General features: G+C 41.9%; 1 protein-coding gene across 11 annotated transcripts in view; it reads left to right on the top strand.

The window, feature by feature from the left end:
* The window catches only part of baiap2b (BAR/IMD domain containing adaptor protein 2b), a 75,465-nt gene that overhangs the window by 58,208 nt on the left and 3,883 nt on the right, over positions 1 to 13,374 (top strand). For 3 of the 11 annotated variants that reach the window (XM_063482470.1, XM_063482466.1, XM_063482462.1), the window contains 6 exons: positions 2,373 to 2,609; positions 3,511 to 3,715; positions 4,801 to 5,002; positions 5,337 to 5,417; positions 6,774 to 6,942; positions 8,267 to 8,304. In XM_063482470.1, the coding sequence (XP_063338540.1) occupies positions 2,373 to 2,609; positions 3,511 to 3,715; positions 4,801 to 5,002; positions 5,337 to 5,417; positions 6,774 to 6,942; positions 8,267 to 8,304 (932 nt within the window). Of the gene's footprint in view, positions 1 to 2,372; positions 2,610 to 3,510; positions 3,716 to 4,800; positions 5,003 to 5,336; positions 5,418 to 6,773; positions 6,943 to 8,266; positions 8,305 to 9,468; positions 12,395 to 13,374 lie in introns of those variants that run through there. The other 8 variants (XM_063482463.1, XM_063482471.1, XR_010094774.1 and 5 more) reach the window with 7 other exon arrangements.

The following is a 13,374-nucleotide window of genomic DNA, read 5'->3' on the forward strand; positions in this document are numbered from 1 at the left end:
AATATTCCCAAAGATTGGGAATATTGGATTTCACTCCAAATGAATGATCATGTTTTCTGCCACTTTTACCGCACATACCGTACAAACTGTGATAGGCTTGTGCCGCTTTATCGTCTTCCTTTACCAATCGCGGCGACCTTCTGCATTTTTCATGTATTAATTCCATAAAAAACCCTAAGGACACCTCAGATGCATCAGCCAATCACTACTCTCTCCTGTATCGCACTCCTTCACAAATGGTAAAATGTGAAAATGTCTGTTTCCTGTTATGTCTGTTTTGTACAAATGTAAAATGTCAATTATTTTTAAAAAAAAGTGGCAAAGGGAAGTGCGAGAGGATGTAGAAGAGGAGGATGGGAGGGAGTGTGGAGGTCGGTGGGAGGGAGAGTGACCTACTTCTGCAAGAACACTTGGTTCAGACTCACTGTGTGTGGGTGTGAAGTGTCTGAATGGGTGATTGATAGACAGAGGGAGGAAGCACAGAACACAAACTGCTGCTGTGATGATAAAACAGCCTTAAAAAAAATTGTCTTAGAGGACTTCACATTAATACTTATTTTTGAAAAATCAAGAAAAACTGTTCCCACTTTCAGCTTTTTCAGTGGATGTGAGGCTCTGAATGACTCTGATAGTTGAATTAAACTCATGTGGTGATGATAATAATCATTTGTAGTCACCCTATTTATGCATAAATACATTTAGATTTATGTAAATGTATTTTTGGGTGGTTGTGAAGGTAGTTGCTTCATACTCAGGGAAGCAGCTGGGGTATCACTATGTCGTTGTTTCTTTGGGTATTTGGTTGTAAGAGTATTAGAAATGAAATATAATCCTAAGTTATTGCTGCTTAGCTCCATTGAACTGATGAAACCCTGCAGGTCCGGTACTTCTTAGTTACCCTCAGGAGTACATGTACTGTGAGATGACTGCTGAAGCTCTCTGTTACTTTGGGAAATCTCGTGTTTTATTAGTTACTGTAGGCGAGCGGCTCTCTCATGCTGTTGTCAATCAGCCGAAAAGAAAGAATGAAAGAAAACAGAGCCGCCTTCTCCTTGTCGATTTTTGTCATCACTGCTAAAGCTCTGCCCACCTACGCTCCACCTTAACTATGTGAAAAGCTAACTTGGATTATTATGACTCATCTTTTTCGCCAACATCCACATGAACCGAGAAAGATTTTGATGAAAACACAAAGCTTTGCGTGGGTCGTACTTCATTCATCGCAATTTCACTGATGCAGGTACAAAAAGGAAACGCTAACAGTGTTTCCTTCTGACCTGCTTTGTTCAGTGATAATTTAAGTTCCCTGAAACAACAAAAGCTTCTCTAACTCCAAACAACCCTGCATTAACTGTGGATAATCTATGTATGTTGTGTACTCACAGCCTTATAGCCACAGGAGGCGTGAGCTGACATGGCCGTCTCTGAGCCCGTCGACCAAACTCTCTGTAGAGAACAAGTTTGAATCGCCACTTACATGATGTCACTTTATCAGTGCAAATTAGTTCTTGCTGCACTTTTTTTCCTTTGTGTATGTGTGAGTTTGTTTGATCATCCAACCCACACGCGGACACCTGACACTGTGGCCCACATGCGCTCAGCGGGGCCAGACAACCTTGGAACCACGCTGTGTTTATCCTCCACACCAGCCTGGCATGGTTAAAAGCTGTTTGCAGAGCAGATTCTGCTCGCCGTCTTTCTTTATTCATGAAAACTCAGAACTTCATCATTTATTCACTGATGACAAATGCAAATGAGAAGTATCTTTATGTAACTGAACTACTGTATAATGTATGGCTCCTCATCCCTCGTGGCCTGCGCTGACTGCGTGTTCTTTCTCCTTTTTCCTTTTCCCTTTTTCTTGCATCACCTTTTTGTCTGCTCGGATTATGTAAAAAAAAAAAAAGTGTTGTTATATTGATGCCCACAGGGGAAAAAACACTTACAAAAGCGGCTTTATTTCAGAAGGTAAACAAACTAGAGAAATATATGTACACCCACAGCAAAAAGGGGCAAGCGCTGCTCCAAAAAAACAGAAAAATTAACAACTCACGATGTGGAGCTCCAGCTTTACCTGTTTATTGCGCCACAAAAAAGTGATATTCACAGCACATCTGTGAGCTTTTTTTCCTCTTTTTGTCAGCCAGTTTTTTTCTTACAAATAAGGAATATTTTACTTCTTTCTGGAATATTACATAACTGCTTAAGTGGCATACGGCGCATGTGCAGAAGAAGTTGTAAAGTGAGTACTGACTTTGGTGGATCCGCTGCGCTCTGCTAGTACCCTCTCATTTCCTTTCAGCTACAGATTCAAATGATTTAAAACTTATACATTATTTTGACTACCAATATTTCTCATCTCTTTCTTTCAGGGGAAGGACCTTTTAACTCAGAAGATCCCACTGTGGCAGCAGGCTTGTGCCGAGCCCAACAAACTGCCAGACCGTGCCATGTTTCTGGCCCAGCAGATGAGTGGTGCAACGGGCACCATGCCTCCTGGTGCTCATCACCCCGGCCTTCCCATCTCTGAGCCTATTCCTGGTGCTAAACCCCTGCCAGTGCCTCCAGAGCTGGCAGCCCTCAGGGCCAGCGGTGGCATGGGACAGCAGGTGAGTTCTTCTTCTGGCCTGATTTAGTTTGCCAAACACTGGTACACCCGTGTGCTTTGTTTCTTCACGCTCACTTACGTGTTAGAAATAAACATCTGTTACTATTGTGTTCCACTGAGCTCGCTGTGGGTTTGTTGTGATAGAGAGGACTCAGGATTCAAGCTTAGACTCTACAATGTACAACAGACTGTATGTAAAAGATGGGTGTAGCCACCATGATGTCACTCACTGGTTAGTGAATTTCCATGAAGTCTTGTGCTGTTTTCACTGTTTCTAGCCATTTGAAACTGGAGCACAGTTCAAAGCTCATCAGCTAATCGACTTGCCGATGACAACCCGAAACCACCAGAGTCGCCCCCTGCAGGCAGTTAGAAAAAATGCACCCAGAAGCTATGTCAGTCTTTTTTTAAAGAGTTTTAGGTTATGGCCACTTTCTAACTCTTGAGGTTTGAGAATGAGAAGCCCAGCCAAGCGGTCAACTGCATTGGGGAATCCCTCAACACATCCTCACAAAATCTGGGTCAAGGGAAATGAAATCATTTGGTCCTTATATCCTCAGGCTCTTTGGCACCCTGCCCCCTTCCTTCTCCTGCAGGCTCAAAAATCAACACAGACTTTCAAGATTCAAAGACTTCATCATTTTAATTACGGTGGTGCAGATTAGTAGAGTTTTATAACGGCAGACTAAATATACTTTGAAATTCTTTTTGCCGTCTCCCAGCTACTCCTTAAGCTTATCTTCAAATCAGCGTGAACTCAAATAGTGTTTTCACTAATCACAATTTCACGACCCAGATCTGCTCTCCTCCTTCGTTATCACTAATGAGCTTCAAGATGTTGCGTAACAGCCTTTTGTGACGTAACGAGAAAAAATGTTTGCATTTTAATTGCCTGCATGCAGAGGCTGATGGGAGGTGTGGAAGGAGGGATGCCTGTGATGAATGGTACGGCCGGCGTTCATGGAGGAGAAGACTACCAGCAGTGGATGGAGGGCAAAATCGCCCAGGGCAAAGCCTCACCGCAGACTCAGCGGCATGGAGGCGAGGTGTACTCCAACACCCTACCTGTGCGCAAGGCCGCCCCAGCCAAGAGCAAGACCACACTGAGTAAGAACACACACTGTGGGCTACATTTATTCTGTTGTGGTGTTTAATCTAACATAAGTCCTGGCAATAATCACACTAACGCTGCACTTTTCTGCTGAGCAAGGATGCTGATGAATGGACTCGTTAACTGACTTCACAATCCTAAATGTATTTTAAAATTAAGAAAGGCTCAAAAGACTATATGTAATATTAAAGTGGCAGACACTTTCTCCAGTCCTGCATGGCTGTTTTAGTTCTAGAGAACATTTGCAGTTTGGTTCAGTCTTATCAGCCTTATTTCAGCCCCAGCTCTAGCAGCTCTTTTCACAAAGAAAGCTCCACAGTGTCTCTCTGCACAGCAATAAACAGCAAAATGACGACAAGACTTAGCTTCAAGAAGAAAGGAAACTCTAGCAGTCAAATATAAATCAGTCAGATATAGGTGAAAACACAAAAGAGCAAAGTCTGAGGAAAAAAAAACGACATAATTACAGCAGTAATATTCAAGAGGATAGAAAACGGCACTCTAAATAAATGGTTCTCTTTGTTTCCGACAGCTGGATATATGAAAAGACATCGTTTGCTTGGCATAAGAATATTGCGAGCCAGTGTTATTTCAGGGCGGTGAGTTTGCCAGCTTGTTGTGGAGTTGTTCTGCTGTTTAGTGGCAAAATGAAAATATCTTGAAAAGCAAATTTAACTTGGCATTCAGCGTGCTTTTAATCACAGTGAATGTACTGGGAAAGTATATTTCCAGAAAAGAATTACTGCATCTCAGATATAGAAAAAGCTAATGAGATGACCCGGCTGCCACACACATGCTCGGTGCCGTTTTAATAAGAAAGAGGCCAAAGCAAGTGGGAATAGAAGGAGATGTGATAATAAAACCAAAGTAAGACGGTACATTTCTGAGTAAAAATAGATTCAGAGGAGAATATTTCACAAAAATATGAATAATATAAAAATGTAACAAGTGAGCGCTACATTGAATAAAATCCCTGTAGACATTCTGTATGTTTCAAACATCGTTAAGGGCTTTGTAGCAAAAACTGAAGTTTATGGCAGTGTGATAACAACTCTCTTCCTCCTCCTCCTCATCTCCACAGCAGAGACCCGCACGCTGCCCCGGTCCAGCTCCATGGCAGCAGGTCTGGAGAGAAACGGAAGAACTCGTGTCCAGGCCGTCTTCTCCCATGCTGCCGGTGACAACAGCACGCTGCTTAGCTTCGCTGAGGGCGACGTGATTACCCTGCTGGTACCCGAGGCCCGTGATGGCTGGCACTATGGAGAGAATGAGAAGACAAGGATGTGAGTGCAAAATGAAATGCAGCAAAAAAAGCGACAAATGCAGTTCTGTCAGGATCACTGTAGTCAAAGCTGAATCGTTATTTCCACCTGCAGTGATTTATATTCTGCCCACTTGGAGAGAGGAGTGACAGAATAGAGGACTCTGCGACAAACAGACATAATGTTAAATAAGTCAGAAATGGCATGATTAGCATGAAGTGGAGGAGCTGGGGCGAAGAAGGGTTGCAAAGTGGGTTGCAGAGGCAGCGGCAACTGCAGACTGTAGGTGAACAGGTCAGCCAATGCTGTGCATTTGATTTTTGTGTTGTTTATATTTGATGTCCTCCTTCTGCAGGCGTGGCTGGTTTCCCTTCTCCTACACACGGGTGATCACTGATGGCGAAGGAGACTCTATGCGGCAACTTCGAGTACACAAGTGGGTGTTTGCACTTTGCAGACTTCGTTGTTTTGAATGCATCATCAAACTGAATGTTATTAAGTTAAATATTAATATTATTCACAGAAACTTAATGATTTTGTTGGTTAACCTGCCAGACCTCCTTTACCAGTAGAGTTGGGGTTTTTACATAATTATTAATGTTAGATGTTACTCCTTACTCGGGCAGCCAGGTGGAGCTGCGTTGTATTTCAGCACTGATGTAATTGTGCCCACGTACAGTGCTTGTGATTCCATCAAATGCACTGAAGCATTTTTCAGAAGCATCCCAGAAACGGCTCTCTGTTCTGTGTGGCACAAAATGCACAGCGAGTGTATTTTGGCCAAAGTCATGTCAAACTGCACAGAGCAGATGAAATGGGCAGGAACAGCATTAGGAAGCTGATCAATTTTCAAAATAAAAGACCCTGGCTAAAATCTTCTGAAATGCTTTGGTTGTGATTTGATGCTGTGTGAAGGATGACACAAACCCCACCGAAGACGAAGCATCTCACACAAAAAAAATGCACTTAGGAGCTGGTGAAAGCCTCTGTCTGCTGAACGTAGTCACACATCGATGAAGCAATGAACAAGGAGGGGAGGGATGTGGTCTCACACACACACACTCACACACACACACACACACACACACATACACACACACAACCCCGTTCAGCTATCTTAGTGAGGACCTTCATTGACATAATGCTTTCCCTAGCCCCTTACCCTAACCCTAACCATTAAAAATGAATGCCTAACCCTAACCCTTACCCTAAACCTAACCATAACCTAATTGTAACCCTGACACTAAAACCACATTTTGAGCCTCAAAAATGGCTTTAAATGCCTTTGTGAGGACCAGGTTGTGTGTCCTCACAAATGACTGTTGGTTCTCACAAGTACAGTAGAATGCAGATTTCGGTCCTCACAAAGATAGCTAGACAGGAACACACACAGACACACACACACACACACACACACACACACACAAACAAACATAACAAACTCTATATACAAATATCAGACTCTAGGCGATACTGCCTCAGAATAAAACTGCAATATGATTTACTCATACTGGGAACAGTAATACATGTTATTGTATTACATTGCATAAATATAATGTGATTGCACTGTACTGCCCCAGCACTCAAAATGATATTGTACCTTGCAGTAAAAGTAAACCAATCATGAAAGTACTTCCAAAATCAAAATCAGTCCCCTGATGACTCGCCCATACACCTTCCCTACCTAGAGACATCAAATGTTAGCACCTGATTGGCCCAGGAGGAGTTGCCCGATGGGGGACCACATGATTTACAGTTTCCTCTTTTTCTGTGTACTTCTTTGTGTTTCTAGTCTCCACCATGGCAAAAGCAGCAGCACGGGCAACCTTCTAGAGAGAGAAGACATGGCTCTCCCCGTCCCTGATTACGGCATCCACTCCCGTATGGCAGCACAGAGCGCTGCTGCGCTGCACGGCAGACAACAACGCCCCTACAGTGTGGCGGTGCCAGGCTTCTCACAGGTGGGGGGCCTGCAAAACAAGCACACAAACACATGCAAACTCGCATCCACCCACATGGGTTCACACATGACACACGAGCAGTCTCACGAAACCTGGCAAAGATCTCGTCTGTCTCAGAAAGTTTGGAGGTAGCTTTCCCCCTGCGTGCTGCCAGCCGGAGATGCTTCGCTTTGACTCGCTGTCTCTTATGGAGGAGCGCTCTGGCACATTAGCTTACATAAACGCACAAATCAGCTCTGCCTCGCTTCACATTCCTGGTCACAGAGGGTCGAGTGTAAGATGAGGCACAGCTCAGATTGCAGAGGTCTACTGCTGTCGCTGAAGGAAGTGCTTCTGACAGGCATCAGCTGATAACAGAGTCGGCGTTCAGCCAGGCTAAAGAGAAGGCAGCTGTGGTGATGGAGGCAGCTTAATTTTTCAGAAGGAAAAATCAAAAGTAGCCTTACGCAATGGTAAACTTCACTATTGGCCCACCTTCCCTCCTACGCCTCACCTGGAACATTACATGTGGGCGATGCCTAATTGCTCAGCAGTCATGTAACATCAAGGTTTGAAACATCTCTGCTGACATTTAAGGAAAAATGTGTTTTGTAATTTTGGTCAAGGATATGTATGCGTGGAAGTTATTCGGTCATTCACTTCTGATTTGATCTTTAATAAAGCACAAAATTTTGTTTGTTTTATATGAACATAAAAATGGAAAATATGTTAAATATGTTTTACAATGTTTCACTTTTAAGTCATCAATTTCAACCAGTCAGTGAAAGAATAATGAGATGATAACCAGGAGAGGGGCTGATGTATATTGTAGTGTATTTTCCTACTATACAGTTTCTTTAACATCTCCAGTTTTCGTTTGATGAGGCTGCATCTTCTTCTTTGTGTTTCTTTGTCGCCACCTTCTGACTGCTTTTGTCATTGCAACAGTTCACTAAGTTTCAGAACCGGGCTCAACTAAACTCAACAAAAATTATTTTTGTTAACCAAAATAAAAAATTAAGAGCACATTTTGTAAAATGTGCCTTTAAGAGAGAACGAAGTAAAATTTAAAAAGTAAAATTTAAAAAATATTATTAATTAATATTTATTTGCTCAATAAATAACAATTTATTTTTTTACAGATTTTTTACAGTTGTGTCTTCTTGTTTTTAATAAACAGTTGAAATTGTTAAGCACTGTCTTTACCTTATTATCTTATTAGCTTATATTATCTAATCATACTGGTATGGCTGACAGTTAATGTGGTTTTCATGCTTTATTTCAGAGTTCATATTTAAAGTGCACAAACTAAACGTTTCTTTCTTCTTTGATGATGTCTTTGCAGCAGGGAGTCGAAGAGTATGAGCCCCGCTTCCCCACAAGGTAAGAACCACTCAGCTTGATTCAGTCAGTGGTTTTTTTGTGCCAGGAATCAGTTTCAACTCAGTTCCAGTTCAGTCATTTCAAATGCACTCGGCAGTGTTTGTGGGTGGGAAGCCAAAGTGGAATTCTGTCCCGTTGGCTCGAGGGCTGGAATCTGAGACATCAGTGAGAGTTAGTTTACCAAACAGCTGAAGATGGAGAGATGAGGGATTGGGACAGATCCTGGTGCACGCCAAGTTCAGACCCGCAAACAGACAACCAGCAGGACACACCACACTCTTTGTGTTGTTTTTCTTAGTTCTCCTCTGTTTGCAGCAGCGTGATAGGAAACCATAGGTGATAAGATGGTGCAGTTCTGACTGCATAGTGGTTTTAAAGAAGGCTGGCTTTATCTTTAAGTCATCCATTAGTGACAATTGTTTCTATCTGTAAAACTAGATTACATTAATCATCTCTGGAGCATCACTTAGTGCTGTTTTGTCAAAGCCACCGTGTGGCTCGTCCATGCCCAGTGAGTCCTCTGGTGTTTAGTACTGAGTGCTGCTGTTTTAACACAAACCATACTTTAGACACCTAAACCAAGTAGTTTTTAATGGCTAATCCTAACCCAGACCCTGACCGAGTCAAAGTGAAAGTAAAAAAGTGGGGACTGTTATGTAGTCTCGATCTGGGCCCTAACTAGGATCCTTAACTGATAGACCTCTGCTTCTGGGCTCCAAAAAGCCAGTATTCCTGAGTCCAGAGGACATTGTGCATGAAATGGGGAGTCACAGGAGGCACCTGACAAAGTGGCAGTTAATTAGACCTCAGGAAGAGAAATAGTTGATTAATTTAAGTGTAAGTCGTTTTAAGTTTCCTTTTGTTCATTAAGTTAAGAAAGAAAATCATGCTTTGACTCCACGGCACCTTCCCATCACGCCACCGCCCCCCCACGCTCCATGCAGCTCCTTCTGTCTGCTAACTGCACTCACCCAATCCCTGCTCGTTAAAACCACATCCACATTTTGCTTTAAAATGAGGCTCAGATCCAGTTAAACTTGTAGGTTATACTTGTCATGTCGGAGGGTAGACGAGGTTCCTGCGTCTGCGTGTGTCCTGGTTGTGTTTGCTGTTGTTTCTCCTGAGCCAGCCCACCTGGAAGCCTCTCCCTCTCTGTGTCCACAGTTCCACAGAGGGCAAATTGATTTCGACAGTGTGAGGACAGACAGACAAACAGGCACAGACTCAGCCACACGATAGGACATGCACCTCGCTGCCCATCTGTCATCCTTAACCCACCCTCTTTCCCGCCTCCCTACCTCCTTCTCACGACAATAAACTCTCCCCAAGCCGGTCAGTTCGAGGAAGACGCTTGGGTCTCTTTCTTTTCCTCCCTCTGATCTCCCTCCCTTCGTCCTTCAGTCCTGCCCTGTGCTGTCTAACTGGCCAGTAGCCACACTGGGCCGCTGGTGGAGCTTTGGTGCAGAGCCAAGCCAAAACCAGAACAAAGTGGACTCTGTGCCATCCGCATATTCAAAATCAGTGTGATGGACATTTTCTGTGAGGAAAATGTAACCTTTGCTTGTCTTTCATGCATGTACATTTCTTTTATATATTGCTGGGAGTTATATTTTCCCAACGAAGGAACCTGATTTTCACTAATGTCAGTGCTCTCAGTTAGAAAGACAGTGTAAAGAATGATCTGTAAATCAGGGTGTAATCCTAAAGTGGTTGATCCCAAAGAGGATTTTTATATTATGTAAAAATGACATTGCAATCAATGCTTTTACTGGATCTTTCAGTATTTAACAATAATTTTACCTTTTCATGCTGTGAGGTTTTGTATTCCTCTGACATAAGAGGCCATGTATCGCGAGTAGTGAACAGCTCATGTAAATGTTTTCACACATGAAACGTGGGGGGAAAAAATGTGATGGGAATGTTTACTGTACATAAATGTGCCATACAGAAGTGCTTGTCATGCAGTATCTATGATCAGTTTATAAAAAAATGCACCTTATGGAAGTAATAGTCTATATTTCTGACTGTGTGTAAACAAACTTACTGTAACGTTCTCAGTGTGAGCCTCTGCGCTCGGATGGACGCACAAACACACCACTCTCGGGGTCCTTTGACTGTCTGTTGTGGTGCCTGAATATTGTGCCAAGGCTGAATGGGGTCAACTAACTTACATGAGGTTCTGAGTCGGGTTTAGTGCTGAAACTGTTTGTTCGTTAGTCAGTTAACTGATGTGTTGTGCCGATTAAATGTTTGAAATAACTTATTAGGCTTAAATGCCAAATATTTGTTGGCTTCAGGTTCTCAAATACAGACTTTTGCTGCTTTTCTCTGTTTTTTATATGAAATATATTTGGGTTTTGAGCTCATTAGAAGGATATCACTTTGACATCACCAGTTAAAAAAGAAAGAATCAAGTCTGATTAATCGATTAATTGCTCATAAAAATGATTAGAGTTGGAGGCAAACTCTGGTTCATGCATGAAAGAAAAGACAACTGGTATTGCGGCGCTGCTCAGTACACATGATACCGAAACCATTAAAAAAGGTTTTTTTTATCATAAATAAAAAATAGGCATAAAGTTCATTTAAAAGATTCAAAATCCTTTTCTACTTTCAAAAATATTCACATGTGATGCTTCTGCTGTCGATTAACTTCTGTGATTAATGTCGTTTTATGGGAACTTAAGACTTCACATAAGGCATCAGCGGTATTGTGATTAATAGAAAAAAAAACTACACTGGCTACAGAGTGGTGATTATACTGTGCTGCATTTAGCCAATGTACAGACTAAAGGCACAGCCGCCCTGCAGCTTTGAAGGGGAAAGGAATTAATTTGTGGTTGAAGCCTCATTCAGCCTTCTTGTACTGCTGTCTCTGCGATTAAAAGCCTGATTCGTTTTTTTTCTCCAAACCTCAGTGAGTAAAGAATGTCAAGTTTTAACAACGGCAAGAGAAGTGTTTGTCTGATTCTTTGTGTGCTCAATAAAAATACCGGCGTGCTTGTCTGTATGTCGGCCCAGTTAGTGCCTGTCTGTGCTAACCACTGTCCCTTTGTTGACATCTGGTGTCCACGAGCTAGCCCGCTGGGACGTGAGGTTTTTTTTAACTCGTAGTTTTGGCTTCTGACTCGTATGAAGTTTTTACAGAAATCTCGTCTGAGTGCTTTCTTCACCAAAGAGAGGAGGTTAAAAATGAAACTGTGCATCTCTCCCATTCCTCCTACACTGCAAAAAATGCTTGTCTTTTACTAAATTGTTAATGAGGGAAATTGTTTGAAGAGTCTTGCAATATATTTTTCTGCAAGTATGTGAAAAAGTAAGGCACATGCATTAAAAAAACAACTTTCAAGTGCTGCTTTTCTGATCTGCCACTTATAGACAGAAAAATATTTTCAGACTCTGCCTGAGACCTAACACGGACCTTTTTTTGCACTGTAGAAATGTTCTCCTTGCTGCATATGTCTTTTGTCTCTGTGCTCTCTTCTTCTCCTCTCCGTTTGTCTGTCACCTAACACTCGTCTTCCCCCTTAGCTTTGCCAACCCCCCCGTCTTTTTTCATCTCTGTTTTGATGAATTTAGAGACAAAAGTCGAGTGCAAACAACTGGAAGCTGCCAGTGTTTCTTCTTTCTCCACTAAAATAGTCCAAGGTATGGCTGACATCGCTGCAGAGATAGCACACCAATCACCTGTGGCTAATAACGCCAGCATTCACTGACGTGCTCTGATTGTGAGGGGTTTTGTTGTAAAAGAGTTACAAGAAAAAACATCTAAATATTGTATAGAGAATTTATGTATATGCATGCTTTGGGGGCACCAAAAAGTGTAACACTGATGACCTCAAATGTATGGTGAATTTCTACTCTTACAAAGTATTAAATAAATTTATTCAGCTGGATATTTTTATTGTTTCTGTTCGTTTTTTCCCTGAAGGCTTTGGTGTGACATGATGGAACTTTTACAAAACACCATTTGAAGAAGCTTTTAATTAGCCTTCAAGTGCCAAACTAGCTCTTAAAACCAATGAACTTTCATTGACAGGCAGCATTTCAACTCTCGATTCTGGCTTTAAGTTTGTGGCTGAATAAACTTTAGTCACCACATCTTTTCTCACAGCTAACAAACTGGGGATCGCCCTCTTGCTTTAACACATTAACAAGCGGCTCTTCTTGCACATTTGATATCACCACTCTTATCAACATTTCTGGAACCGAGACCCATCATAACCTCCCACCGGGCTTGTTGCATGTACAGTGTGTGTGTGTTCTGTGCACAGTAGTACTTACACTGCATCCTGACCTGCTATACACACCCACTGGCCTGCTCCTCCTGCTGCTAGCAAAGGTACTTTTTTCAACTCAACTGTGTGTGAGTGAGTGTGTGTGTGTGTTTGTGTATTGCGATCAACACAACGTGTTCATTTTTAGTGTTTTTTAATTTTTGTAGTTGTTTTGCTTCACTGTGTGGTGGGTTCACATGCCTGTTTGCCTGTTTTTTAATTTAATCTTTATTTTCCCCCCATGTGACACACGTGAATATGTATTGGTCATAATTTAAATGTAAACAGTCTCGGTGAATTTGTGGAGTTCTGATGTGTTTTTTGTCATGTTTTAATTTAATCTAAGTAAATGACGACAATAATTTTGGCTAATTTAGTAATATTAAACAAGATCTTTACTGAGTTTGACTGGCAGCCTCTGCAGACACTGTGTTTAATGTGGTGCTGGTGTTGGTGAAAAAATCCTTCTTAACCTTTGGCTCAGTAAAAGTACAGCAGTGAGATCATAATGGAAAACTGTATGCACTGAATATAAAGTGCTTTTCAGAGCAGTCATTTAAAAGTCTCACAGTGTTATCACTGAATATATCTGGCACTGTATTACAGATAATAATGTGGAAAAAATCAAACAAAAGGAGCAATAGTACCTTCTAAATACAGGCTCCAGTCAGCTCAGTCGTGGTCTGTTTTCCCTTTTAATACCTTTAATGATACCTTGTATTAACAGGAAATATATATATATGCCTTATAATGTGCAGCCATGTTAGGAGGAAGTGTGTAGTAATTTATTTCC

This window comes from Pelmatolapia mariae, linkage group LG8, assembly GCF_036321145.2.
Source record: "Pelmatolapia mariae isolate MD_Pm_ZW linkage group LG8, Pm_UMD_F_2, whole genome shotgun sequence".
NCBI classification, from domain to species: Eukaryota; Metazoa; Chordata; class Actinopteri; order Cichliformes; family Cichlidae; genus Pelmatolapia; species Pelmatolapia mariae.